This window comes from Vicugna pacos, chromosome 2, assembly GCF_048564905.1.
Source record: "Vicugna pacos chromosome 2, VicPac4, whole genome shotgun sequence".
Lineage (NCBI taxonomy): Eukaryota > Metazoa > Chordata > Mammalia > Artiodactyla > Camelidae > Vicugna > Vicugna pacos.
Genome location: NC_132988.1, coordinates 117,139,553 through 117,167,294, shown reverse-complemented (window position 1 = coordinate 117,167,294; position 27,742 = coordinate 117,139,553). Strand labels below are relative to the sequence as shown.

The following is a 27,742-nucleotide window of genomic DNA, read 5'->3' as shown; positions in this document are numbered from 1 at the left end:
CTTCAATAGCTGACATGATTCCATTCTTTACTTAAATCCACCCCAGCTGTTAGATCTTGAAATCGTTTCTAGCTTACGTTCTTAGAATAAACTCAAGCTTCATAACCATAAACGCACAGTGGAAATTACAATTCCTTTTCACGGCTGATAGTGCCTGGGGCTCCTCGTAGGGATGTGTTCAAGAATGATGCTACCGAAACGGCAGAAGTTAAAATTAGCAGCAACACAGCTGACATCTGGGCAACGTGAAAAGATTATTTTGGAGACATGAATGTTCTCCTGGGGAGGGGACCCCCTTGGAGCCTTGGAGCGAATAGATTGAATCTAGGCCATGGGCTCAGGGAACCATTTCATTTATGTGAAAAGCTGAAGGTAGCGGTTTCCTACTAGACAGACAGGTGCAAGGAAGAGGAAGCGACTGTCGAGAAGATGAGAGCTGGCTGACGGTTAGCGATCCCCCTGGTATCGCGTGAGCATCCCACATCCGCCACCTCAGTGATTCGTTACAGCCATTCTGGCATGTGGGCTCTGCTGTTAGTGTGACAGAGAGAAGATTGAGGCCCAGAGTTTGGCCAACTCGCCCAAAGTCGCAGAGATGGTCAGTTCTGGAGCTGAACTCCCAGTGCAGGGCTGTTTGATTTTCGCATCCATGTGATACCCAAGTCCCACCTGTCTTCCCTCTCTCTTGCTCTGCAGCAGAGACTTGGGAATTGGAAGAGTGGTGGGTTGTCTTTGAAGCTCATTTCTTATAACCCTGCTTCCTCTCACTGGTCCCAGGGGGTTGAATGGAGCAGGTGTGGAGGTGGCTCTCCAGGGTTGCAGAGGGGGAAGGTGGGCAGGTGTCGCGGAGGGAGCAAAGACGCTCTGGATCACACGCCCAGCCCCTAGACCCCTCGGCTGCCCCATCTATCTAACCGGGGTTGGAGGATCGGCCTGTCCCACTGTGACCTCGTGTTATCACTGACTCACTTGTTCTTGTCTTACAGGAACAAAAGCGGATCTTAGAGATGGGCATCACGGGTCCTGAGGGCCATGCTCTGAGCAGACCCGAAGAGGTAAAGGCGCCTCCACCGGGTGTGACTGTGACACTGCTGAGAGCTCACTCCAGTGCTGTTCCAGCTGGAACAGCCCGGCTAGAGCCCCCGTCTCTGTCCCATTTCCCCCCTACGTGAGCATCCCAGCACACGCGGCCCTCTCGGGGTCTGTCTGCCCTCAGGCTCAGGAGCCCTGAGGATTCAGGTCCATCAGGGGAGCCGGGAAAGGCAGGGCCCGGGCACTTCACACCAAGTCCCCATGGACACGTCAGGGTGCAGAATCCTTACTGAGGACTTTGTGTATTTGATGACAGGAAAATGGAGCCACATGTCCCAGGCACAGTGACATCAAGACAGCCACCCCAACACAGACCTCCTGTTCACTGTGCTCTAAGACTTGACAAGGGACGAATTCCACTGGGAGTGGCAGAGTGCATGTGTGCACCTGTGTGCGTGTGTGTGTGTTGTGTGTGTGCACGTGTGTTTGTGTGTGTACACCTGTGTGTGCATCTGTGTATGTGTGTAGTGTGTGTGCATAGTGTGTGTATGTGTGTGTAGTGTGTGTGTACCTGTGTGTGCGTGCACCTGTTTGTGTGCGTGTGTGTGCGCGCGCGTGTGTCGGGGGCGCAGAAGGCAGGCAGGCAGGCGGACTGGGCATGGAGCAGGAGGGATGCCCAGTATTTCCTGGTGTCCCGTCAGATCATTAGCCGCGTCCCCGGACCTGCGCTCTGGGCCGGCCGGTGCCAGACACGGGGGCGCAGCACATGAGCACACAGACGCCTTACCCGGCGGGCTCCTGACTTACCCAGGGCTCCACACACCAGCTCCATGCCCACAAGCTGGGTGCCCGGTCCCTGATGAGACCAGGACAGACCCAAAGATGGGGTTTACAAACCTTTATAGCCCCAGGACTTTGCCACAGCCTCCAGGCATGTAAACAGGGTGGAGACCCTGCTGGGTGTGGTCGGACCCCCGTGACTGTGAGTCAGTCACCGGCCGCAGGGCCACGTTTGGGGCACCACCAGACTGGAAATTAAAAACAACATCTAGCTGGTCCTTCTGTGTGGGAAGTGCTGGTCTAGTGGGGACTGAGACCAGAGCCCACAGCAGGCGGCTTCGCCTGGTTGTGGCACGTGGAGGGGGCGCGCAGGGCGGGCTCGCGTTCCTAACCTCAGGCGTTTTATGAGTAGCGGGCCATTTTACTGGCCTTTTGATGCCCGCTCTGCCTAGTCAGTCTCCCTTCTTTTTGTAAAAGACAGTACATGCAAGGTGGTTTTTAATTTTATTTTTATTTATTTATCTATTATTTATTTTTTTAAATGGAGGTACTGGGGGTTGAGCCCAGGACCCTGCGCGCGCTAAGCCCGCGCTCTGCCACTGAGCTGTACCTTCCTCTCAACCTTCTAACAGAACGTGCAGCATACTTCCAAGCAAGTGTCTTGATTCTGCCTTCCAACCCTCCAGCCAAATACATTTTGTCTAATTTTTTTCTTTCCTTTAAAAAAATCTACACTCTTTTCCTCCTTGGATGCAGTAGACTTTCCTCTGACCACCACATTTAATTGGGGGGAGAATATAGCTCAGTGGTAGAGCACGTGCGTAGCACACACGAGGTCCTGGGTTCAATCCCCAGTCCCTCCATCAAAAAATAATAATAATAAAAATTTTAAAACCGAGGGGATGGGTATAGCTCAATAAAAACCTAATTACCTCTCCTTCCCCCAAAATAAAAAATAAATAAAATCTGCAGTTTTCCTCCTCTGATGCAGTAGATTTCCCTCTGACCACATTTAATTAAGGAAAATTGAAGGAGGCTGATAAGGGAGAGCCCTGGGAACTCAGGATGGGTGGTCCCCCACCCCACCCTCCCGTGACCCGTGTATTTGCTGTGTCCGCAGCTGGAGGCCGAGGCTGTGTTCCGGGCCATCACCATCGCGGGCCGGATCAACTGCCCCGTGTACATCACCAAGGTGATGAGCAGGAGCGCGGCCGACATCATCACCTTGGCCAGAAAGAAAGGTACACAGCCCAGTGCCCTGGCTCCTGTGGGAGCTGGGGGTGAGGAAGGGGTGTGTCCAGGGCTCAGGTTCGCTGTCGGAGCCACTGCCCAGGGCAGAGACACCAGCTCGTTGCCAGCAGCCTGAACCCCGTGGGCCAGGCTGAAGAGGGAGCTGAGGGTGGTGGGTGGAACACAAGATGTGCAGTCAGTTTTAGGTTTGATTCCTGGGGTGCCATGTGCCCGCGTGTGACCTTGGTGAGTGGTGTTCTGAGCCTCAGTTTCCCTACTTGTAAGGTAATTATCTCCTCGTGGGTCACGTGAGACCACGTATTTTAAAGATCTGTGCAGAGTTCCAAGTTCTCCTTGGGTCTCACATCAAGCCAGCGACAGTGCGCAGGCCCCAGCGGCGCCTGGAGCCCACCCGCCCTCTTTCCGTTCCCCTTTCTGGGCACTTCGTCCTGGATCCCCCGTCTGGGGCCCCTTGTTGGTGCCTGCACCCAGGCTCCACCCTCGGGCCTGCACAGAGTCTCAGCTGCAGGTGCGGAAGGAGGACGGTGCTTTCCAGAGCACAGGGTCTGGGGACAGCCCCGACCTGGACATCGGGGGGTGGGGCAGGGAGTCACCTGCCAGCCCTAAGACTTGGGCGCACTACTCAACTTCTCTGAACTTCCGTCGTCTCATCTCTAAACGGACCTGAGGCACTCACAGATGTGAAGTGCCTGCCGAGTCCTTGGCGGGTCCCGAGGGCTCCTGAGGACGGTGGGGCGCAGGCGCAGCTGGTGTGCTGAGCGGCTCTTAAAGGCTCAAACCAGCCGGTTCCCCAGAGACTTAGGGGAGGCGCCAAGTGTGATCCCCAGGTCTTCTGACTGAGGCCCGCGGTCCCCGGCAACCACCAGATTGAGAATGAAGGGGGTCGTATTTCTCGCGCTCGAGAGCCACGTGTGGCTGATGGCTGATGTCTCGGCAGCCCCGAGCAGAGCTGCACGGCCGCTGCGCATGCTGTTGGGCGCGTGGCTCCAGAGCCAGGCTCCTGGTGTCCAAAGCCTGCCTCCCGCTCGCCAGCTGGGTGGCCGCGGGCCGGGCCACAGAGCTGCCGGCCCACGTCCGCTCGGGACTCGTCGCTACTGCAGAGCTGCTTCCTGCTGTTACTGAGTCCAGACTCGTAATGCTCGCCGCACGACAGGCCGATAAATTGGGAGACGAGGTGTTGGGGCAGTGAATAATGATTTTATTCAGAAAGTCAGCAGACTAAGAAGATGGGGGACTAAGGTCCTGGAGAACCGTCTCGTCCAAGGCAGAATTCAGGCCCATTTTATACTAGAATGGGGAAGGGGTGTGGCAGACCTCTCGGTGTCAGAATCCTTTGTTCTTGCAGCTGATCACGTGGGTCCGGTCACGGTGTGCCTGTGAACCTCCAGCGAGACAAACGTTCTGCCCTGCTCTGCGGCTTTTTCTCTCTGTATGAGTGGAAGAGCTTGAGAAGGGGCTCCCCTGTGTATTTCAGGCTCTGGGCAAGATTCTTTTACAAGAGGTGCCGAACCAGCACGACGGAGCCCAGGAAACAGAGCACGGGGTTAGAGCCAGGGGAACAGAGCTAATAAGGGGTCAGATGTGTTCCTCCCTGTTATGCTGGGAAAGCCTGCACCTCTGCCTAAAGGCTTTGATTCTTGCAGAAGCACATCTGACTCACTCCCTGGAAGGCAAGCTGGACTTTCGGAAAGCGAATGCTCGGGAAGCAGCCCCGCAGCAGTGGGTTACTGGCTGCACGCCCCGGGCTGGGACGGCTCTGCGGCTGCCGGGGGAGGGGCGAGGGTGCAGGCGCCCATGGCCGTGGCTGCCTCGGTGATAAGTCACCTTTCCTTGGCTTCTCACCCAGCATTATATCACTTCCTCAGTTTCCCTCCAGATTATTTCTGGGAATCTCAAATAAAACTCTTACACTCAATTTTCCATTTGAAAATCTGCTTCCGGCAGAATCCAGACTAAGACAGCAGTCACGTCTCTGTGCCTCGGCTGACCGTCTGTCAGAGGAGATAAAAGTCAATTCCAAATGCTAAAAGCATCAATAACCCAAAAGGTCGTTGAGCGGGACAGCGGGGTGCTGAGTGCCTGGCGGTGTGGGGTCACTGGGGCGCGTGTGATGGAGCTGGGGGAAGGACGGACCGTCTCATTCTCCGGCCTCTGGGATCTTCTATTTCCGTGCGTCAGCATCTCCCAAGAGAGCGCTCTCAACTATGAGTGTTTGTGTTTGTCTCCCAAGGCCCCCTCGTTTTTGGCGAGCCCATCGCTGCCAGTCTGGGGACCGATGGCACCCATTACTGGAGCAAGAACTGGGCCAAGGCGGCGGCCTTTGTGACCTCCCCTCCCCTGAGCCCGGACCCCACCACACCTGACTACTTGACCTCCCTGCTGGCCTGGTGAGAGCCCGGGGGCCGGCGGGGTGGGGGGGCTGGGCCGGTGGGGTGGGGGGTTGAAGGGCAGGAAGCCGCAGCTGGCTCAGTGAGGGGGCCTTGGGCTGGGTGCTCTGGGACAACTCGGAACAAAGCTCCAGGTTGCTTACAGCAGGCCTTCAGGGGCCCCAGGGTCTGTTTCATTCAATTACCATTCCAGTCACTTTTCTAGGTTTTTTCCCATTTATACTGCAGCATTTAAGCACCTTCTGTGTGCCTGGCACTGTGGGACATTGGGAAACACAGAGTTAAGAATGTGAGATCAACACCCTCGTCCTCCCTCAACACGGGTTGGCTGTGCCCCTGGCGGGTCCCCTACCCTGTGGTGTCTCTGTCTCCGTTGACTCACCAGCGACGTGGGGCGAGCGCAGCCCCCGCCGCGGAGCTGGGTGTGAGCCAGCACAGGTAGAAGGCCTGGAATTCGGGGTTCACGGTGGCCGCGGGGCTGTGCTCTGCTGCCTGCACACAGCAGGAGCACAGCAGTTTTACCCCTCTCTGCTGTCGGCCAGTGCGAGGGAAGAACACTTAGGGCCGCGAGAGAAGGCTCAGTGATGAGGTGTGCAGGCTGCTCTGGAAGCAGAGGTGCACCCTCCGAAGGCTGCATGGAGGAGGTGACATCAGGTCTGGACACAGGGGATGAGTAAGAGTTTGCCTGATGGGCGAGGATAATTCGGGGCTTCTAATCAGAAGGAACCAGGAAGGGGCGGGGGTGTGCATCCAGCCAGCGCCCACAGTCACACAGAACCTCCTCCTGATGCCCGGGCCTCTTTGCAGTCTTCAGCAAGATATCAAAGGCCGAAGGGCCTTCCAGTGTCACTAAGTAAGGCCCGTGATGTCCCAAAATCCTGTCCCCAGAATCTCTTTGTGATGCAGGGCAGTGGGGCGCAAGAGGATGGCCATGTCCCAGGTCCCAGGGGAGTCCCTGGGACGTGCCCCACCAAGTGAAGGTCCTTGGCTTCGCGCAGGGAAGAATTCAAGAGCGAGCCACAGGAGAGCGGGGGTAGATTTATTCAGAGAGGTGTGCACTCCATAGCGTGTGGGCCCCTCGGAAGGCAAGAGAGGCTGAGAGAGGGAGAGGCCTGGGGTGGCGGGTTGTTAGCTTTTATGGGCGCGGTAGCTCCTCATGCTAAAAGTGGGAGGCTTATTCCAGCTACTTTGGGGAAGGGGCGGGGATTCCCAGGAAGTGGGCCGCCGCCCACTTTTTGACCTTTTGTGGTCAGCCTGGGGTCTGTCATGATGTCTGTGGGAGGCCACTTAGCAGCTGCTGTGTTGCAGTGAGCCTATAATGACACTCAGGGCCCACTGGGAGCTGAATCTCCCCCATCTTGGTGCTGATGGCTGTGCCCTGCCCTCTGCCCTCCTGTCTCGTTTCGGGTTTGAGTTTTACAGCCTGATTGGGTGTCTGAGGTTGGGGTCTGCTCCACCATGTGAACTCGGGTCTGAATCCCACCTTGTTTTGTCTTTGCCAGTGGAGACCTGCAGGTCACGGGCAGCGGACACTGTCCCTACAGCACTGCCCAGAAGGCAGTGGGCAAGGACAACTTCACTCTCATCCCCGAGGGTGTCAACGGGATAGAGGAGCGGATGACCGTGGTCTGGGACAAGGCAGTGGTAAGGCGGCACCATCTCCCCACTCCCAACCCCGAGAACAGCCTAGAAGCGCCCTCCAGGCCCACTGAAGCCACGTGTCATGCACTTCTGGTTCTTAAATTCCCTTTCTTGCTTTGAGGCAGAAGCAGCATGCACCAGGAGGGCACACGTGTGACCCTTAAGAAAACAGCACGAGTCCTTTGACGTCCTCTGCGTTTGCAGATACAACAACCATCCTGCAGTCTTTACGGATGGGACAGTTTTGTTTTGTTTTAACGACATTTCAGTCCATGTAAAGATGACTTTGTAAACTGTGTGTGTGTGTGTGTGTGTGTGTTCAGGTTTGGGGTTGAGAGTGGGCACAGAGGATTCCTGTTGCATAAGGAAGTCCCAGGTCACACCCTGATCACTGACTTGAAACAGGAAATTTTAATTTTCTACCAAATGGGGACCCAGTGAAACTGACCAGATGCCAGGGGGGGCTGTTGTGAAAACATCGAGACACCTCTGAGGAGTTAATTACGTGTCTGATCTGATCTGATGAGGCCAGGCCCCTGGGACTCTCTCAGGATGGCCTGGTTTCAGCAGGGAGTGGAGAAAATTCCAGACTCTTCGTCGGGGCTCTGTTGGCAGGTTGAGCTCTGTGCCTGTCTGCCCCTTCTGGCCCTGTTAGGGGATGCTTTTCTCATCCGTGGGTCTTGCCTCCAGGCTACTGGCAAAATGGATGAGAACCAGTTTGTTGCTGTCACCAGCACCAATGCAGCCAAGATCTTTAACCTGTACCCCAGAAAAGGGCGGATTGCCGTGGGCTCGGACGCTGACGTGGTCATCTGGGACCCTGACAAGGTGAAGACCATCACAGCCAAGAGTCACAAGTCGGTGAGTCCTGGTTTATCAGCACCACTCCTGGCGTGGGTAAGCGGTTCTCGCTTTGTGATCATTTTAGAAGCCTCTGGTTAAAGCGATTTATTAATTCCCCCCCCCCTCTCTCGGGGGCTCTTCCCCCGATGCGTGATGTATTTTATTCTCAGCTAGCTGACTCTGCTCGTGACTCCGTGGAGTGAGCCAGCAGGCTCAGAGAGGGGAAGTATTAGGTGCAAGATCCTTTCTCCAGTTTAGTTATCAAGCTGGAGAGGGTTTGGTCTGGTGTCTCAGGAACCCCCTACTTCAGCTGGGGGCCAACTGCTGGCCGTCAGCAGAGGAGGAGGGTGGACTGCCTCGTACTGTTTGAGCTCACACCAAGGGTGTGCTCTCCCTGGATCCAGGCCTCAAGCCTGTGCGTGTGGGTTTCCTCTGCCCTTTGTATCTTACGTGCCCTTGACTTCTTCACTCACCCAGCAAACCTCTAAGGATGCAGAGATAGAAGACATCTTCCCCTCCCTGCGTGTTTGCTTCAGCCCGCTCTGCATGGCCAGCAGTAGTGTAAGGACCAGATTAACACATACACTCACAAGACACAGAGGCCATGGCCTGGTTCCTGACTCACCAAAGTCTGTTGCAGGACGTGGGCCAGGAGGCAGAGTGTGTGCACAGAGCATCACCCTACGATGGGTGCCGCTTCCCAGCCCAGAGGTCAGTCCCTGTTGAGGGGCGAGACCATGTGCATGGGGACAGGACCCCAGGCACAAGGAAGCCTCATGAGATTGTGACAAGAACCACTTGGCCACAAGAGCCATGGCATGGGGACAGAGAGATCTGTCCAGCTCATCAACCAGCCGTCATTCTTAAATTCACCAGGGCTCCCTGGTGACACGCCTTCTTCCCTCACCCCCATCCCTGGGAACAGCTCAGGAGGAATCAAGCCTGAGGTCACCTCCCCCGGAGAAAGATGGACACTCTTCTCCACACTCACCACCCCCGAAGCACACGGTTCCATTTTAATTACTAGGGATGCGGTGATGTGCACACAGGGAGTGGGGTCTGGGAACACAGGAGACGCACGCTGCTCCCCCGTGGTGTCAGCAAGGTGTCCCGTGAGAAGGCCGTGCAGGTGAGCGGGCGTGCGTCACCACCGCCGTCCAGCCACTGGAGCTGCCCCTCGGCTCTCAGGGCCGTCATGGTCCAGGGAGGAAGAGGGTTCCTGGCCAGCTAGGGAGACAGGGTGGTGGGAGAGAGGCTGAGCTGGGCACGCACGGAACCCCCATCTCCTGTTGTTTTGGTACATAATCAGTGGACATGCACGTTCCACACTTGGGAGCCAGGGTTTCGATTATTATCAAACCCCAGTCAAATCTTGCTTTGTAGTTACTCTGTGTTTACTTTTTCCATGCCTCATCTCACTTAATACAATAAGCTCAGTTAGGTATGTTGTTATTACTAAGTGAGAAAATGGACAGAGAGAGGATGCCTGTTAATTCCCTGGGGCTTCTGTCACAAAGGACCACAGGCTGGTGGGCTGAAACGACAGGAATGTGTTTTCTCACAGTTCTGGAGGCCAGGGCCCTGAAATCAGCGTCAGCAGGGCCGTGCTCCCCCGGGGGCTCTTCCTCCTGCCCTTTGGCGCCATTGGCCATCCTTGACGTTCCTTGGCTTGTGGTTGCATCATTCCAATCTCTGGCCATCTTCCTGTGTCTTGCCATCTTATAAGGACACCAGTCATCGGGCTTAGGGCCCACTCTGCTCCAGTGACCTCATCTTAACTACCGACGTCTGCGACGATCCCTTTCGAAATACAGTTGCCTTCAACAGACCTTTTTGGGGGACATATTTCAACCCATAATAATCAGTCAGGTACCTGAGGTTGCCCACGTGGGAGGTGATTGTTCCAGGTGAGTTACACTTGGGACGTATCCCCTCTCTGTGCCAAGCCAGGTTTGAGTGATTTTCTTAGCCAGAAAGGGACAGTTCAGGACGCCATGAGACCGACCGGTTTTTGTCTGTTCCATTCTTTTCTGTTCAAAGCAGTACCATCCCCACAGTGAGGAAACGAGTGTATTGCGGAACAGGGATTGGGAAGTGCAGTTTTAGGGGTTAGTTTCACTTTTTTTAAGTTTAAAAATATTACTTTCCTTTTAACAACTGTAAAGAAATCATTTCTTATAGGTTGATCCATGATTAAAAATTTAAATCTCCTTTTCTGTAAAAAGAACACAACTTTTATTCTTTCATATCTTAGTGCGAAAAGTATTTGCTTCAAAGTGTCGCAGCACAGGTAACATATAGGATTGTATGGCATAGACGACTTAGGTTTTTACATTCTTTTGTTGAGATGTAATTCACATGCCATGAATTTCACCATTTTAAAATTGAGAAGGTTGTACCATCACCAGTACTCATTCCATTTTCATCCCCTCAGAAAGAAACGCAGTAGTCATTAGCAGCTACTCCCCACTCCTCCCTCCCCCAGCCTGTCAACCACGCATCTGGTCTCTTTATGGATTTGCTTATTCTGTACATTTCATAGAAATGGGTTCACACAATATGTGGCTTTTGTATCTGGCTTCTTTCACTTAGTATCTTGTTTCAGAAGCTCATGCACACTATAGCAGGTATCAATTCATTCCTGTTTATGGCTGAATAATATTCCATTGCTTGGATCGACCACATTCGTCCATTTTTTGACATAAACATATACCATGCTTATGCATTCATCAGTGTCAGGCTGTCTTTATAAAAGACTGAGGAATAGTAACTGCTTCCTGGGAGGGGGACTAGGGAACTGGGGCTCAGATGAGAAGACAGTTTTTAAAATCATGATCTTTTATACTGTTTGAATTTTTACATTGTTTCTATTACCTTTAAGAAAGGGAACAATTAGCTTTGAAAACTCTAGGTAGTTGTGGAACATGGAACGGGACATTTGTGGGCAATATAACCGGCGGCTGGTAAGATTCGCCCCTGGGGGAGCGCCCCTGGGGCACGTAACGTGTCCTCCCCCCGAGAAGAGAAGAGAACAGGCTGGTCAGGGCTGAGCGGCTCAGTCCACCCGGCTGGTCAGTGTGGGCTGGGAGGGAGGTGGGTGATTTGCCTCTTCAACGCTTTTCAGCATTTACAGCCCACATTTTAGTTTGAGTAAAATTATAAATTACTGCAAAGCAAGGTCACTTTAGGGTGACTCAGGAAGTGTTAGATTAGCAAGTGTTAAAACTGAAAACAAATTGCTTGGGTCCTGGGAGGCAGCGGCTACAAAGATTCTAAGGCACAGTATTAGCAGCTGTTAGTGGAAAATCTGATTGTTGCCTTGAAATCCCAGATAAATGCCATCAAAAACAATAAGAGAATCCGCTGGCTGATTACAAATTAATATAAAGAATTTTCTATGAAATAATTTTTTTCTGTGAAATAATTAAAAAGCACTTTGAGTGGGGAGGGTGCAGCTCAGTGGCAGAACGTGTGCTTAGCAGGCATGAGATTCTGGGTTCAATCCCCCATCCCTCCATTTAAAAAATGGAAAAAAACACTCTGAGAAACAAATGGAAATCAAAATCCTGTTTCTAAGAACAATAAAAACTAAAGACACATGAATGCAAGTTCTTTTATGCTAAAAGGATTCAATAGAGTGAACATATCCATTCTTCCTAATTTAACTTATGGAGTTGAAGTAAGCCCCTCAGAAAATTTACTGGACTTGTTTTTTAGGTAAAAGAGCAGAGTTTCTAGATGGAAAATCTGAGAATAGCTGAACATTTCTGACAACAGTGGAAAACTAAGGGAGAGTGCTAGTCGCCTCATTTATTAAATTGTGTTATAAAGCTACAAACATCGAGACAGTCGGCTATTGGCACAAGAGAAGCAGCCAGGCAGCAGGCCCACTGCATACGAGCGTTTGATTTACAATGAAGGAGTCAGTTAAAATTAGACAGACAGGTACTCAACCTGTTGTGTTCAAACACTGGGCTCGCAGGGCTAAGACCTCTGCTGTCCTTTTCACCACAAAACTAATTCAAAATGGGTCAAAGATTCAAATAAAGCTATGAAAGGACCAGAATAAAATACATTTAAAAAAATGATCCTTTTAGAGGGGAGACCTTTCTTAGCAAGACACAACACTTAGAAAATAAAAAGGAAATTAGTCTGTTTGATCACTGACTATATACAAATTAAACCAGAAAAAAAAAAGACCCTTCTGCATGGCAACAATTAATATTTATTACTTTATATGAGGTCAGAAGGCAGGGGATAGTCAGGGGACGACGTACTGGCGATACAACAGGACAGAGGAATAAATTCCTTAACGCTGAACATGTGCTTAGAAACCAGTGAGGAGAAAGCCAAGAACTTAAGAGGCCAGGGCTCAAGAACACAGGGACACGAGGAGAAATATACAAATGGTTTCTACACATTTAAAAACAGACCAGATCTCACGTATAAATAACCAAATGCGAATCACCGCAGATCGCGCTGTTGTCACCCGAGCCGGTGACTGAGATGCAGGGGCACGCGGATGCGGTCGGACTGTGGGGGCTGACGAGCTCATGGGGTTTTGTCGGGAATGGAAACCAGTGCCGCCTTTTGGCGGCCAAGTCTGTCAAAGTCAAAAGCCATTTAGGCTTTGGCTCAACCCCCTCGTCTAGGACGATGTTCACACGTGCCGGTGTGGACACACTAGTGTGTTCAGCGTGGTTTTCAGCAAAAGCAGGGCAACGACCCACGTGTTCGCCCCTGGGAACTGGATTAGTAAATGACAGTACGTCCCTGTGGAATCAAAACGGTTTAAGGAACATCAGAAACATTTTTAATGCAGGGACTCGTGCTGTTGGGGACCATTCTTTGAGGTAAGGAGAAAAACTAGGGTGAGCCTGTACGGAACACGTGCAACGTGAGACAGTTATTCACACAGAAAAGATCTGGGGGCCCAGGAGGGTCTGTTGGAGGCAAGCATCTCAGTCTGTGGTCAGTGAGGGACTTGTTTTTTGAAAACCACGTATCTTTTGTACCGTTTGAATTTATACCATATACACAACCTACTTTTTTTTTTAAGTTGACTTACAGGCAATTTACAATGTGTTAATTTCTGGTGTGCAGCTTAGTCATTCACTTACACACGTACGTATATTCCTTCTCATATTCTTTTTCATTATAGGCCATTACAAGGTATTGAGTATAGCTCCCTGTGCCCTACAGTAGGACTCTGTTGTTTATCTGTTTTATATATAGTGGTTAGTATCTGCCAACCCCGAACTCCCAGTTTACCCCTTTTTAAATAATCAAAGTAACCACTGTTGCTGTTGGTGATTATATTCACTTTAGAAGTGATGGAAGGAATGTGTATTTTTAAGAAAATGTTTTGTCTTTCAAATTAGTAAAAAAATAAAAAGAAAGAAAGAAAAAGAAAAAATTAAAAATGACTTACCCAGCACTGGAGCAGATTCCATAGACACGAAGTCACGAAGTACTTCTGTCCCCCATGACTGATGTCAATTGGTCTGTTGTCTTCAGAAAGTAACTTGGCAATGGGCAACTTGAAGAAGCTCATAGCTTTTGACCCAGTAGTTGAGTTTTAGGAAACTATCCTAAAGAAAATGGTTTTAAAAGAAGACCCGGAAAGGTCCATTACAGTCAGAGTGGCCACACGGCCTAATTCCAGGGTGCCCCACTCACGTTCATGTCACCCAGACCGTCTTAGTTAGATTCCATGAAACCACGAGCCCCATAAGCGCCCGACTGTGAGGGTCTGATGATGCAAATGAACGAGCGGACAGAGGAGTGTTACACGGTCCCAAAGAGGGTGTTTTCAGAGAGAAAAAACCCTGGAAACCACCTGCGATGTGCTGCGTAGCAGATTCACCATGAGCATGACGGGGCTCGTGCGGGGAAAGCGCTTGGGAGCGGGACGAAAGCCTGGGGTTGTCCCCCTGCAGGCGGTGGAGTACAACATCTTCGAAGGCATGGAGTGCCACGGCGCCCCGCTGGTGGTCATCAGCCAGGGCAAGGTCGTCTTCGAGGACGGCAGTGTCAACGTCAACAAGGGCATGGGCCGCTTCATCCCGCGGAAGCCCTTCCCCGAGTACCTCTACCAGCGCGTCAGGATCAGGAACAAGGTGCGTGGGGCCGGGGTCTGCCGCGTGCAGGGCTGACAGATGCCACAGCTGCGTGGGCCTCCCTTTCCTCTCGGGTTCCCTGAGCTATGATGGGACCTGCCTGCATCTCAGGACCAGACGAAACCAAGGAGGTTCCAGGGCTTTGCAAACTGTAAAGGGCTGTGCACATGTGCGAATGGGAGGACTCCTGGGAGCCCACTGACCAGGGTGCCCCTCCTGCATCATCTCGGAGGGAGTCCTCACTACCTCCTCTTTGAGATGTCTAGCCCCCCTTCTGCAGATCAGAACCCTGGTGCTCAAAGCGGTGCTGGACTGACCAGCATCACACAGCTAGGAGAGCTCTGGGCCCCTTGGGCATTGCCGCTTGCTAGAAAGAACTCACCCCTAGCACAGTCGAGGGACGGCACACTGCATCTGGCCTCCCTTCAGATCTGCCCTCTTTTCTCCTTCCCCTTGTACCACCTTCCATTCAGCATCTTCCTTTCCTCTTGAGGAATCTTAGCATGGACTCCGGAGGTCAAAGGGCGTGGAGCAGGGCATGTCCCATCTCCAGTCAGCTCAGAGGAGGACGCCTGCTCCTGCTTTAGATAGTCCCCCATCGGTGGTCCCTCGTCTTCCCTAATCAAGTCCCTCCCATCACCATGACAGACTGCTGCTTCCCACATTAAAACGGCTGATGTTTGCACAAAGCCCAGCTCTGTGTGTGTATGTGTGTGGCTATATGTGTACGCCTGTGTGTATGCACGCACGTGTGTGTGCCAGTGTGTGTGTGCATGTATGTGCCTTGTACGTGTGTGTAAGTGGGCGCGTGTGTGATGTGTGTACAAGCATGTATATGCGTGTGCATGCACACGTTCGTGAGTGTGCGTGTCCCCGAGGAGACGGCTCGCTCTCCTGCACAGGGGACTGCAGGCGTGCGTTCTGTCAGTCATGTGCTCTCCTGTTCCCTGTTTAGGTTTCTGGGTTGCAAGGGGTCCCCAGGGGCATGTATGACGGTCCCGTGTACGAGGTGCCGGCCACACCCAAGTACGCAACGCCGGCTCCTTCCGCCAAGTCCTCGCCTTCCAAACACCAGCCTCCGCCCATCAGAAACCTCCACCAGTCCAACTTCAGTTTATCAGGTAGGAAGGTACAGCGGCCAAGGCTCCCCGGGCCATGGTGGTGCCGAGAGCCCGAAACCTGCAGAAATGGACCCATGGCCTCAGGCACGGGATGAAGAGCCAAGGGGGGAGTGTTGGGTCCCCTCCGCCCCTCCTCCCGGGCTTGGCAGAGGGGGCTGGAAGGGTCAGAAAGCAGAGGGGGTCCGTGGGGGCAGCACAGAGACACCTGACCCTCGTTTATGAAGAGTCCGCATGAAAACTACCCACGTGTTCGTCCTTAAGCACATCTGGGGACACGTCTGCGCTCTTTCCTGTGAGGCTAAACGTGGAGAGGTGGGTCTGCAGGCTGTTTATCCTGCACACTCGTAACTCATGACTGTTTCATCTTCTCACAACCCTGTGTGGAGAGCGGTGTTACCCCTATTTCTGTAAGGAGGAAATGGATGCCCCCAAGACATTCCATGTCAAAACGCCAGTACTTGGTGCTGGACAAATGTGTGTGGACCAAAACCTCAGCCTTTCTGAAGGCCCTTGGGACACGTGCCTGCAGTTTCATCCGGTCACCACACGAGGGCAGGCGGGCACACGCTGGGACCTTGCTTGGGACTGCCTGTTGGAGGCTGGGGACCCAACACAACAGGGACTGTTTGCGCAGCCGGGAAGACATAGCACCTCTCAGGGAGTTTGCCAGCTGGATCTCTGCTCTCGTGTTATACGATTCCTGATTGCAATTAAACACGGAGTGACATTCCCTCCCTTTTAGAACAAGAAAAACAATGGAACAAAGTTTGCAGGTAGGGCCCCCCCGACCACCCTTGGTCCCCCGTTCAGCCCCCAGGTCCCCCTGAGTGCCCAGTACTGCTGGGCAGCCCCGCAGCAGCCTCACGGGCGCCTTCATCAGACACCAGCAGCATCACCGCCGCCCAGTGTCAGGAGCGACTTCCATGTGTCCCTTAAACACCTGTGTGGGGTCACGTCATAGACGTGTGGCCGGTGTCCTTTCGCCCACCAGGGATTTTCAAGGCACCCGACATGTGACTAGCAAGGTACAGGTATCATGAGGGGAAACCAGGGTGATCAAGCACTAGGCTGATTCTGGGTCGTCAGGAGGTTCCTGAATTACCAGGGCGACACCCTGGCTACCAAGGACAGTGCGAGAAGACAGAGGTCCGTTCTCTAAACCAGCTCTTAGTGGCGTCCAGAGACCATACGACGTCAGAGGTGGGAGGGCCTCGTCTGGTTTTTTTTTTAAGGGTGATTTCATTGGAGTCTGAATTTGTAAATCCTGATGACTTCCGGGGTTCAGCACTTTGTCTTGTTGTTGGGCTTACCCCTCTTTGGCGATGGGGCGATGATGACAGTGGATAGTCCTGTTTCCACCCCCTGGTTTCTGGGGACATTGGGTCAGTGCACACCGCGTATCGACCTCAGGCTCTCAGCCTGAGCAGACGCCCTGGCAGCGCTTTAACAGACCGTCCCATCAGGTCAGCTTCCCCCGAGCAGCGAGGTGCATGGCGAATCCAGCGAATGCCATCCTGTGCGCGTTGTGACACCTCCTTTGCCATAAATCCCGGGCTTTGAGATGTTGGGGTACAGAACACTTGGAGGGTAGTCGTCTGCTCTGATTTTACAAAAAGGGAAATGGGGCCAAAAGAGGGGAGTGTCTGATTCCAAATTACTGGCAGCATTTGTAGTGGAAGCTAAGTCTCCTGGCCAGATCCTAGGACCTCCCCCATACCCCTCCTTCAGCATTATCCGTCGTTTAGCCGTTTAATACATGTTTATTGAGGGCCAGGCACTAGAATTTTTAAATTTTAATTAATTTTTTTACTTGGCGGAGGGGAGGTAATTAGATTTATTAATTAAATTAATTTTTTAATGGAGGTACTGGGGATTGAACCCAGGACCTCATGCATGCTAACTATGCACTCTACCACTGAACTATACCCTCCCACCCCAGTGCTAGAATTTTAAATCTTTATTTAAGTGCTAGGGAACACAGGAGATTAGGATGGATGGCTGACTTTGCAGATTTAAAACAGAAGGCTGCCCCTGCCCTCATGCAGATCTGCACATTGCCAACAAGGTGGGTAAATCCAGCTCTGAGTAGTTCACACACAGGCACACGCATGCACAAATACACACATGTGAGCACAGTATGCAATTGTACGCCCGTGTGCTCCCATGCGTAGCACACTGAACACCTTGGGACCACCAGGCGCCGTGCCGAGTATTGTCCTGAGTGAGCTGTCGGAGCTGAGGCTTTGGGGACAAGCCAGCTGGGGCTGGAATCCTGGCTTCCCTGCCCTCGCGTGTGCCCCCCAGAGTGCAAGACCTGAGCCTCAAATTCCTCATCTGTAAATTGGGGGTAGAACGACAACACCTCTTTCATAGTCTTGCTGTGTGCCCTAACCTCAGCAACATATGCTACAGCCCCGAGGCTGTGCTGCACACAGCAGGCGCTCAAGTGTCGGCCCACCCGTCTCAGGAACGTGAAGCCGGACAGGAAGCGCGTGAGTGGTCAGGGCTGCAGGAGGGTGACCCCAGGGCCTGGGGGGCATAGAAGGGAGAGCAGTGAGCCCCGTGGCAGTCAGGGAGCCTTCCTGGAGGTGACCCTGGACCGAAGGGTGGAGAGGACAGAGGTACACTGAGAGGAGGGCTCTGTGTCCGGAAGGCTAGGGGACATGGTGGTGGTGGGGGCACCCACCCCGCAGGAGTAGCAGGTGGAACGGGTGTCAACAGCTCTCCTGAGTGACTGCCTGTCTCTTCCAGGTGCCCAGATAGATGACAACAACCCCCGGCGCACCGGCCACCGCATCGTGGCGCCCCCTGGTGGCCGCTCCAACATCACCAGCCTCGGGTGAAGGCCGGGAGAGGAGGAGCCCGCGTGAAGGATTCTGGGAAGGACGGGCATCCCTTTCCCTGTCCGTGTTTGGAAACCCACAGTTGTATTTGGTACTGATGGGGGGAAACTGAAATGTTCTTTCCTTTTCTGTTTAGGAAGAAGTGGTACTAGTGTGGTGTGTTTGCTTGGAAACCCCTTGCCCACAGTTGTGTGTCCATCTGAGTCCACCTCAGAGCATGGCGTCTTCAGGCCCCCCCTTAGTGAACACAGGTCCTAGCATCGCCTCGTACTGTCCCTCCCGTTCTGACGCCACGGGCTCCACGGTTCTCTGAGTGGCTCCCTTGCACCCCCGTAGCTGTTCTAGGATAGTTGATGCATGTTACTAAGTTATGTATGCGAGTCTGTGAGTGTGACCGACGGAACGTGGCCAAGGACTGATGGGGACACGCTGCCGAGACCTCAAGCCCTCGGGGGCAGCTCCAAAACTCACAACGAAGATGTGTCCTCATCGCCCCACCCACCCCGGGTCTACACGGGAAGGAAACCCACCCCACCACACCCCCACTGCATCACTCACGTCCTGTGTCAGGAACCCCGGTCTCCGTGGCCCCTGTAACTCACCACGACGTCTTTGCGGTCTGTGTGTGTCCTTCCAGCCCGCTCGGGACTGCAGGCCGAGCCAGGTGCACACTCAGAAAGGGCTGGCGAAGGCGGGGTGGCAGCTGTCCCCTGTGCCTGTGTCCTGGTCCCTCCAAGGCGGCTGACGGGCCGGTCAGATTTTTACAGTTTTGTACATAGTTTTCCTTTGTAATCACCCCCATTTTTACTTAACAACTGACTTACTGTGGCTCTTATTTCTGAAATCAAAGCTTGTGAAAAAAAATAAAGAAATGGCCCGCTCCCTGACCGCGGCGTTTGCATGTAAGTGGCGGCGGCTGGGGGCAGCCAGGGTGCCCGTGCTTGGCGCTCCCCCTCGTGGTAACTGGGTGGTGGTGCTTTCTTCCCAAGGACTCACTCTTGTTAGGTCTTAGGGGGAGTGGATGAGGGAGGAGAGGGAGCCGGTCATGATTCAGGAAATGTGAGACTCAGACCAAGGATAGGAGAAGAAGGATGATGGCTGGCCGTGGGGTTCTGTGAAGTAAGTTGAAATCACATGCCCATTCTTTCTTGCCCAGCCTTTCCTTGGTATGTTCTCTCTTCCTGTGTGTTATGTAGGTCAGGTGACCTCAGGCTGGAAGCACCCTTTCCCGAACTTGACATTTGTAACCTCCAGACCGGTGGGAGGTATACATTCTACAGAGGAGTAAAAGCTCAAAGTTGCTTGTCTTGATTAGCTGTTAGTAGTGAGGGTGGTGACGATGATGATGGTGGTGGTGATGGTGGTAGTGGTGGTGATGGTGGTGGTGGTGGTGATGATGGTGGTGATGGTGGAGGTGGTGGTGGTCGTGATGGTGGTGGTAGTGACGCTATCTGTACAGCATGCTCTGCATGCCAGATGCTCTACATAGTAGGCACTGTTATTAGCCTCATTTACAGATGAGTCTAGAGAGGTGAATAATTCCTCTAAGATCAGAAAGTGGCAGAGCCAGTATCTGAATCCAAGACCAACACATCCAAAGCTTCTTGTTTCTAACTGCCAAACTTTGTCATTCGCGGCTTTGGATGCGCCTACGTCTATTTTATGGTTTCAGTGTCCTCTCCCCCTGCCCCACTGGGTTAGGACACTTTGGTTAAGGCCCAAAGAGGTGCTGGCTCAGGGTCAGTTATGGGTTTTCTCGAAACAAGGCTAAATATGGAGAAAGGTCAGCAAGGGAAGGTAATGGCTTTTGATGTTTGGCCTTGGCCCATTGGGACTCCCAAAGGGCAAAACAGAAGCTCCTAGAAGAGTAAGATTGGCAGCAATAAGGTACCCACCCTGCTCTCAGGAGAGCGCTTTCTGGCTCCCGCATCACTCCCAGCCCATCGGGGGCAGAAACTGAAGCAGAAGCAGCCGTAACATCCTCCCTCTAAGACCAACGCTGAAGTGGCCTTTGCCTCGCTCCCAGGTCACAGGGCCACTGCCCAGTCGGCATAACCTGCTGAGGGGGCCGGCACCCCCGTCCTACATCAGGTTCCCTGGGACCCCCAGGAGGCACAGTCACAGGGGTCCTGGCAGCTGCAGGACAGACAAGATTCACTTTTTCCTGGAAGCCTGAGCTGCAGCATCCTTTCTGAGGAGTATTCTTTTCATTCATCTCTTGAGATGGTGGGATGGCACTTCATGGGGAGGCTCTCCATCCTCTTGCTCACTCAGCTGCACCCTTGCTTCCCCTCTGCCGTGTAGCATGGCAGTCATGGGTCCCAGGGGTCAGGATGTGGGTGCCCTGGGGTGGGGGCGCTACTCTGCCACTGCAGTAGCCTCAGTTTCCTCCCAGAAATTTTATCTTTGACACTTAGGTCCCTGACCCATCTCTCATTAATCCTTGTGTATAATGTAAAGTAGGGCTCAAGGCTCACTTTTTTCCATACAGAATCTGATCGACCCAGTGCCCTTGACTGAAAAGACCAGACCAGATCGTCTTTTCAACCAAGGGCACTGGGGGGATTAGATGCTCTATGGAGAAAATGCAGCTTTGCCCCATTAAGTTGCAGCGGAGCCTTCGTTGCAGATCAGGTGGCCACAGTGAGCGGTCTTCTCATCCAGTGGTCCTGAGGTGCGCTGTTCAATGTTGGACACCGGGCTGGGAGCCGTTTGTAGTGTCTGCTAACTTCTGTGGTGCAAATACTCTCACTGTAGCAAATTTCAAGCTACCGACATGGAGCCTGGGAGCTTGCAATCCATACAGTGTGATTGTGCAATCCATACAGCCCTGGTGTCCCAGTAAGGGCCAGTGCGTTCACAGTGTCACTGGCCTCATGTTCTCCTCCAGTGATGTCAATTCATGGAGCGAGAGAGCAAGAAAAGGGAATTCCTGAACAAAACGGGCTTCTACCAAGTTGAAATGTCCCTCCTCCCTCCCTCCCTCTTTCCTTCTCAGACACCAGGGTCCGAGCAGTGCTTGTTTCGTACCAGACTGCCTGCTAGTTAGGAGAATGTGAGGGCTATACATTCCAGCAGGAAGGTCACATAGTAGCCAAACTGTTACCCAAAGCATCTAATTGCACACGTGTTAAGTGGGCTACAAAGGAAGCATCTTGCAGCGAGTTGAGAATGTCGACCTTCCGCTCCTCATGTCTCCATAGCGGGAGGGGCGTGCACACTCTGGGGGAGAACCACGACTCTCCTGGCCCCTCGCTCACTCATCCTCCCCAGGCCAGGAAAAGCACCTGATTTCTCAGAGCTGAGCGTGCCACGGGGCCCCCTCCCTCCCTCCGCAGAGATGACTGGCCCATAGGAAACACATCTCCTCTGTCGCGAATTTACCCCAAAGTTAATGATGCTCAAGCTTCAGGCCCCTCGTTGCACAGATCCCTCCCTGGGCCCCGGGGGTGGGCTGGTGACAAGTCCGGAGAGTCAGATTTACCTGAGTCGGGGTTAAGAGCACCAGCACCTTCCACTCTCACGTCCCGAGTGTCGAGTGGCCCTGGGAGGCCGTGGGACTTGCTGGGATCTGGGTTAAGGCAGGTTGAGCTGGATTTAGTGTGGTGGGTATGAGGGCGGTGCAGGTGCTGCTGGCCAGCCCAGGCACACATGGCCACTCCCAGGGCCAACTCCCCTACATAGCGACAAGTAGTCAGCCAGGAGACAGGACGCAAATGTGCCCCACGGTGCCCAGCACTGGACGCACTCCCAGACCGGAAGCGTGCCCAGCACCAAGGAGGGGGCGTGCTGAGGCCAGTGCGCAGTCAGAAGCGGGTCCGGGGGAACCTCCCAGCCGTCAGAGGCAAGGAGCAGTGAGGGGAGAAATCAGTGTTAGGACAAATGACCATGGAAGTGGGTCAGGCAATTCATCTATTTAAAAAATTATTTTTTGGTGAGGAGGAGCTGAGATTTTGTGAAATTCATCAGGCTTTAAAAATATAATTCGATCTGATCTCCTCTCTCATCCTAAATACATATTCACTTTATACCTTTTATAATTTTGTCTTTTATGAAACTCTCCTCCCCAAGATGTAAAGCCCCAGGCCACTCCTCCCGCCAGCCTCCAGGTCCCGGTCCCCTTGCTGCTCCTCTCAGTGTGTTTTGGGGCGTCCCCACTGTGGAGGCTTGTGAGTGGGGCCACGTCTGTGTCTGTGTGGGGGCGGGCAGATTTGGCTCTGGGGAAGGTATGAGCAGGCTCCTTGTGGACACAGTCCCCCAGAGGGGCCTCATCAGTTACAAAAATTATATGCAGATCTCTGTCTGTCTGCCTGCTTGGCCTCTATCTCAGCTGGTTCCAGACTTGGACAGGAAATAAAGGAATGGTATTTACCATCCCCTCCCCCATTCTAGCAGCAAAACACACAGATAGTGCTAAGAGCAAAAGAGGGGGGGTCAGAGTTAGTTTTGGGGGCAGGGAAGGGTCTGGAAGCTGTGAGCCCTGTTGTTGAGATAGGAACAAGGACCAGGAGCTAATGAGGCAAAAGGGATGGGAGGATGCGGGGGTGTTCCAAGCAGAAGAATGTCACATACCAAGGCTGTGGTAGGCAGGTGTGACAGAGGCCAAGGCCGTAAGCTGGGCTGCCGAGTGGCCGGTACCAGACATCAAAGGGCCCTGCGGTCTGTGTGAATGATTTTGCTGCTTCTCCTAAGAGCAAGGGAACATCACTGAAGAGCATCAGTCAGAGCTGTGTTTTAGAAAGTGCGGGCAGATTAGAGGAGGCTGGGGCAGGGCAGGAGGGGAGAGGAGCAGCAGTTAGGAGGCTTCTGCAGCAGCAGCAAGAGGTAATGAAGACAAGACAGACCCCAGGCTGGCTGGAGAAGCCCTAGGAGCGTGTTGGCCTTATATGCCCCGTTGACTTCATCCTAGCAGCTCAGATCGGATCAGAGGCTAAATTTGCATTAAAATCAATCCACTAAACTCCTTGCTACATCATCACTCATGATTCCCTCCCATCTTCACCTCCTTCCATCACTGTAACAATTCACAGCCCATAATGAGAACTGGGAACACTACCACCCCAGTGGAGGGAGGGCGACTGGGATGTGTCCTCGGGGTCTTCTTGCTGGTCCTTCTCCCCCACCGGCCCTGGGTGTGCTGGGTGCGTGCAGCTCAGTCCCAGGCCTGAAAGTCCTCATCCTGGGTGTCCCAGAGCCTGTGCTGACGGTCTGCTGAGTGTCCTGTGGCTTCCAGGTTTATTTTGCCCAAGGAGTGAAAGGGGCCCCTCCACGTTCCTCTCACGGAAGACACAACCCACAAGGCTTTATAGAGAATTACGTGCCTCACACTGTGCCAAGCAGTCCAGCAGCTTGTAACATATGACATGTGACATACTCCCTTGGGCTAAGGAAGCTGCACTTAGGAAGTAAAGCCACTATCCACGCAAGATGGGTGGACAATGAATCTAAACTGCCTGTTTTTCCAGAGATCCTGGTGCTGCCGGGGCGTCTGCATTTACCAAACTTAAGTCCCCAAGCCAGACATTCCCAACATAGCAGCTGTCTCCCTCCAGAATGCCTCTGTGCAGGGGACCTAAGTGACAAAAGCAGTGTCTATGTAAAACAGGTTCTCAAAATATTGCAGGAAGCCATAGCTTGTCCCTAGTCTGCAAAATAGTGAAATGTTTTATTTAGCCACAAGAGGGCACTGTTGGTTAACTTTGGAAATCCTGCCTGGGGACCAGTCAGGACGAGGATGCTATGATGTTAAGCATGTCTAACAAATGAAGTAACTAGCATGGATTCCTTCTTCTGTTAAGGGGCAACTCTTTCCTGACTAAAGAGAATTTAATCTAAGCTTTAAAAAATAAAAATGCAGATCACAGATGGCCCAGAAAATCCCTGAAACAGGGGCTCCCAGAACCAGGTGCCCCCTCCGTGAGCAGCAATTCGTGGGAACACTGAGCTTCCATCCCAGACCTTCCCTGGGCCGGCACACTTCGACTCAGATCCATGGGTGGTGCCCCTGAAGGAACATCTGACAGTGTCTGAGGCATTTTTGGTTGTCACAACATTTTGGGGCACTGGGGGGAGTGCTCCCGGCATCTGGTGGGAGAGGCCAGGGACGCTGCTGAACATCCCATAATGCACAGGATGGCCCCACCCCCCCCCCAGACAGAGAGTTGTCACACTCAAGATGTTCAGCCCTGAGAATGACAATCCTTGATTTCAGTGAAACAAGTCATTTTCCTTCCAGGTGGGAAGGGCCTCTCCTGACAGTGGCTGATCTGGAAGCTTCTGGATATCGTCACCATCCAGGGGACAAGCATTTCTCCCGCGGGGTCGGGGGGCTGCTGTCTGGCAGAAGAACTCATCCCTCCAGGGGAGTCCAAGGGCTGGGCAGGGCCTCCTTCCTGGCACTTTGTCTCCAACAGAAGACACAGCTGCAGGTGTCATTACGTCTCTGTGGGTCCTCAGGTCCCCAGGGTGGGTGAGGACAGGCCTGCAGGTCAGGGATTCCATGGTCTAGGTCAGGATCGTGGGGCCCTGAGACTCAGATTCTCACGTCATGACCAGGCCTTAGCTGCTGGCTGAGCCCAAGAAAGGAATAGGTCCTGATGAGAATTCATGCAGCCAGTGGTCACAGGACAGAGAGAAAGGAGGTGATGGAAATGGAAGAGAAAGGATCTTGGGCCCAGAAAACACCAGCAACACCTGGAGACCCCTTCACTTCCTGCAGAACTTCACCCGGAGGCTGGGGAGCGGAGGCCCCGTGGCGGGAATGAGACGACGTCACGCTCTCGGGGGGCAGGTTCGGGTGCAAGTGGGAGGGGCAGTGCTACAGAGAGCCAGGAAGGAGGGGGGTCCCCAAGGGACAGAGCCATGTCACGAAGCCAAGGAGACACAAAACTGGAAAAGGCCTGTTTCCAACATGGTGGTTTATAACTGACACAGGCGGGAGGGTCCGCCACACTCATTTATGCCTTTTTTCGGACTTTTATATCCATTCTCCATCCCGCACAACAAGCCCGTGCGCAGAGGGGAGACCCCACCATCCCCCAGGGTGGCCAGGTTTGCCTTCACCACCTGGGGGAGGGGCAGCCGGCATTCAGACTCAGTCTCCAGGTTCCACTCCCCGACCAGCCGTGAGCTACAAATTGCTTCTTCTCTTCAGCATCTTCTTGGAATTTTCACCATCCCCAACTGCACTTTCTTGCTGGCTGAGCCTTTTGCTGCTTAAAACAAGGGAGAAATGCAGCTGTTCAGAACTCTGAGCCCAGGTCTGTCCAGATGCAACAACTCACCCACTCTGATCACATGAAAAGGCAGTGACAGGAGATCAAAACAATTTGCATCTGGACATAGATTGCTAAGAAACAAATGAAGAGCCCAGCTTCCCTCTGTTTGGTGGGAGGTCATCTGAGTGCCAGGAGGAAAAAGAAACCCACGCTCAGACGACTGAAAACATATCAGGATGTCCCCCGGACGGATCCGCCCGGCCGCAAACCCCAAAGCCTCCGTAGCCAGCGGGGCCCTGGGGAGGCTGGGAATTGCTGGCTCTTCAGGCTGGAGGCTGACAGCTGTGCAAGTGGGCTGTGGCCAACCTTGCCGAACTGGACAGTAATAATAGCGATAATAGTAATGCCAACACTGCCCGTTATCCTCCATCATTTCTTGGACCCAAGTCAGCACCTCCCAGAGATGCCAATTTTCCTGCCCAGGCTTAGGTGTCAACAAGCGTCCAGACAACCAGCCAGGGCCCCGCCGTACCTGAGTGATCCTGAGTGGGGTCCTGTGCATGCAGGGTCCTCGTCCTTGGGCCCTCCAGCGTCCCCTCTCTCCCGGGATGCTGGCTTCCTCCTTTTGGTCTTTAGGGGTTTCTCTGCAGGAGACACGTGAACCCAGACACTGGCTCTGGGACTTTAGGTAAGTGACAGCTTCTCTCGGGCCAAGTGTGCACTCGGTGCCTTGCTGCTCTGACACCCACTTAACTTGGGAGGAAACTGAGGCTAGCGGGGGTGGTGAGTGGGGTGTGGTCCCAAGCCCGCACGGCAGGTAGGGGGCAGTGCTGGGACTCAAACTCAGCCGGCCAGGCTCCTGCTGTGTTTCTACCACGCCCAGCAGATGGAAGCCTTCGCAGCACTGAGAACCTAAGAACACAGCTCCTGTACCGTAGCTTTTATTTTAATAGCCTTCTGCGATTTCACACACTTTCCTATCACTATCCGGTTAGCAGGATATGACACCCTGTGATGTCACTGAAGTTCCTGCTGGCAGTGGCAGAAGGGCTAATTAACCCCCTTTTACAGATGGGGAAACAGAGTCAGAGACGAGAGCTGACTGGTGAGCAGCAGACCCAGGGATTCGGAATAATCAGAATTATTGAATGTTGGTGAGCCAGGGGCCCAAGGGGCATCCTAGCCAAGCCTGCTCATCTGCAGACAAGGACACAGACGCTCAGAGAGGGGAAGTGCGGTGCCAGGGCCACGGGCTAGTTAGCGGCAGGCCTGGGACTAGAACCCACCCTCCCAGCCCAGAGAGCCTGCAGGGCACCGCCTTCTGCGACTCACCTGACAATCCGCGCTTGTTTGCAAATGGTTTGCTCTCGGCAAGGGGCACCCGGGCCAAGGCCGCCAGCTCTGAGATGAAGCTCTGCTCAGCTTCCTGGATGCGGAGACAGAGGGTCAGCTGGGCCTCCCCCTGTCCTGCTCCGCCCCTGAGTCCCCTTCCAAATGAGGCTGACACTGAGAGTGGTTGACAGGACTGAGTCCCGAGTGGAGGACAATCCTGCAAGCAGCACCCGGAGGGGCCAGGAGCAGCAGGGGCAGGTGTGGGGGGGACTCACCGCCCGTCCTCGCTCACATTGGCCCATTTTACAGGTAAGATCACTGAGGTGAGTGGGGCTCAGGAAGGGCCAGCTGCAGAACCAGGACGTGACCCACCTTTGCCTGACTCTGGAGTTGGAGTCCTCAATTGTCAACACCGTTGTTCAGCCAGACAGACCTTATTCCACGACTCACTAACCATATGACACCGGGCAGTGACACATCTCCGGGACCCTCAGGTTCCTCATCTGTAACTGGGACCCTGAGAGTAACCTGCTCCTTGGCAGTTGGGGTGGGGGGACATTGATGGTGCATGTAGAGCTCTCGGCTCAGTGACTGACTACAGCAGACTCTCGGTAAATAAACGTCAGCCACCATTACTGTCTGATCTCCCAGCTGTTACTGCCACACTGGTGGTGAAGCCTCGCAAGGGGCCAACGCTCTGCTCAGTGCTTCCATTCTGGAATTTTGTTTTTCTTAAAGGCAGGCACTTTGCGTCACAGCCACATCTAATCTCATATAGATGAGCCTTTCCTGTGAGGAAAGCTGGGCTTCCTGTACGTTCTGGGTGACAGTGGGAACCTCGGTCCCAGCAGCCCTGCCTGACGTCGGCCTCAGCCCCGAGGGGCCCACGTGGCGGCGATTCCCACCCAGGACGACGCTCCCTCCTCCAGCCCCACAGACGTGCCGAGCAGTGGTCGGGGCCTGGCCCCGAGCTGGGCACCGCAGACGGGCAGGGGGGCGACCCAACTTCACAGCCCAGCGGCGAGGCTGACGCATCCTCAGCCAGTGGGGGCCGAGGGGGTCCCGACCCGGGGCGGGTGGTCCTCGCACAGGCTCCGGTGCTGACCTGTGACCACGAGCTTGGCCCTTTCCCAGTGGAAGAAAACTCCGTACACCACGGCCCGCTTTGCGAGGGCC

General features: G+C 53.6%; 2 protein-coding genes across 7 annotated transcripts in view; one reads left to right on the top strand and one right to left on the bottom strand.

Annotated features, from left to right (window-relative positions):
* The window catches only part of CRMP1 (collapsin response mediator protein 1), a 67,254-nt gene extending 48,350 nt beyond the window's left edge, over window positions 1-18,904 (top strand). For all 4 annotated transcript variants that reach the window (XM_072946468.1, XM_072946477.1, XM_006216366.4 and 1 more), the window contains exons 7-14: window positions 987-1,055; window positions 2,933-3,053; window positions 5,294-5,450; window positions 6,953-7,094; window positions 7,782-7,952; window positions 13,874-14,053; window positions 15,009-15,174; window positions 17,926-18,904. In XM_072946468.1, the coding sequence (XP_072802569.1) occupies window positions 987-1,055; window positions 2,933-3,053; window positions 5,294-5,450; window positions 6,953-7,094; window positions 7,782-7,952; window positions 13,874-14,053; window positions 15,009-15,174; window positions 17,926-18,017 (1,098 nt within the window). In that variant the 3' untranslated portion in view covers window positions 18,018-18,904. The remainder of the gene's footprint in view (window positions 1-986; window positions 1,056-2,932; window positions 3,054-5,293; window positions 5,451-6,952; window positions 7,095-7,781; window positions 7,953-13,873; window positions 14,054-15,008; window positions 15,175-17,925) is intronic.
* A 6,012-nt stretch (window positions 18,905-24,916) lies between these two features.
* EVC (EvC ciliary complex subunit 1) overlaps window positions 24,917-27,742 on the bottom strand; it is a 66,712-nt gene continuing 63,886 nt past the window's right edge. For 2 of the 3 annotated variants that reach the window (XM_072946447.1, XM_072946460.1), the window contains 3 exons: window positions 26,567-26,660; window positions 25,767-25,878; window positions 24,917-25,231 (listed from right to left, as the gene is read on the bottom strand). In XM_072946447.1, the coding sequence (XP_072802548.1) occupies window positions 25,147-25,231; window positions 25,767-25,878; window positions 26,567-26,660 (291 nt within the window). In that variant the 3' untranslated portion in view covers window positions 24,917-25,146. The remainder of the gene's footprint in view (window positions 25,232-25,766; window positions 25,879-26,566; window positions 26,661-27,742) is intronic. The other variant, XM_072946454.1, reaches the window with a different exon arrangement.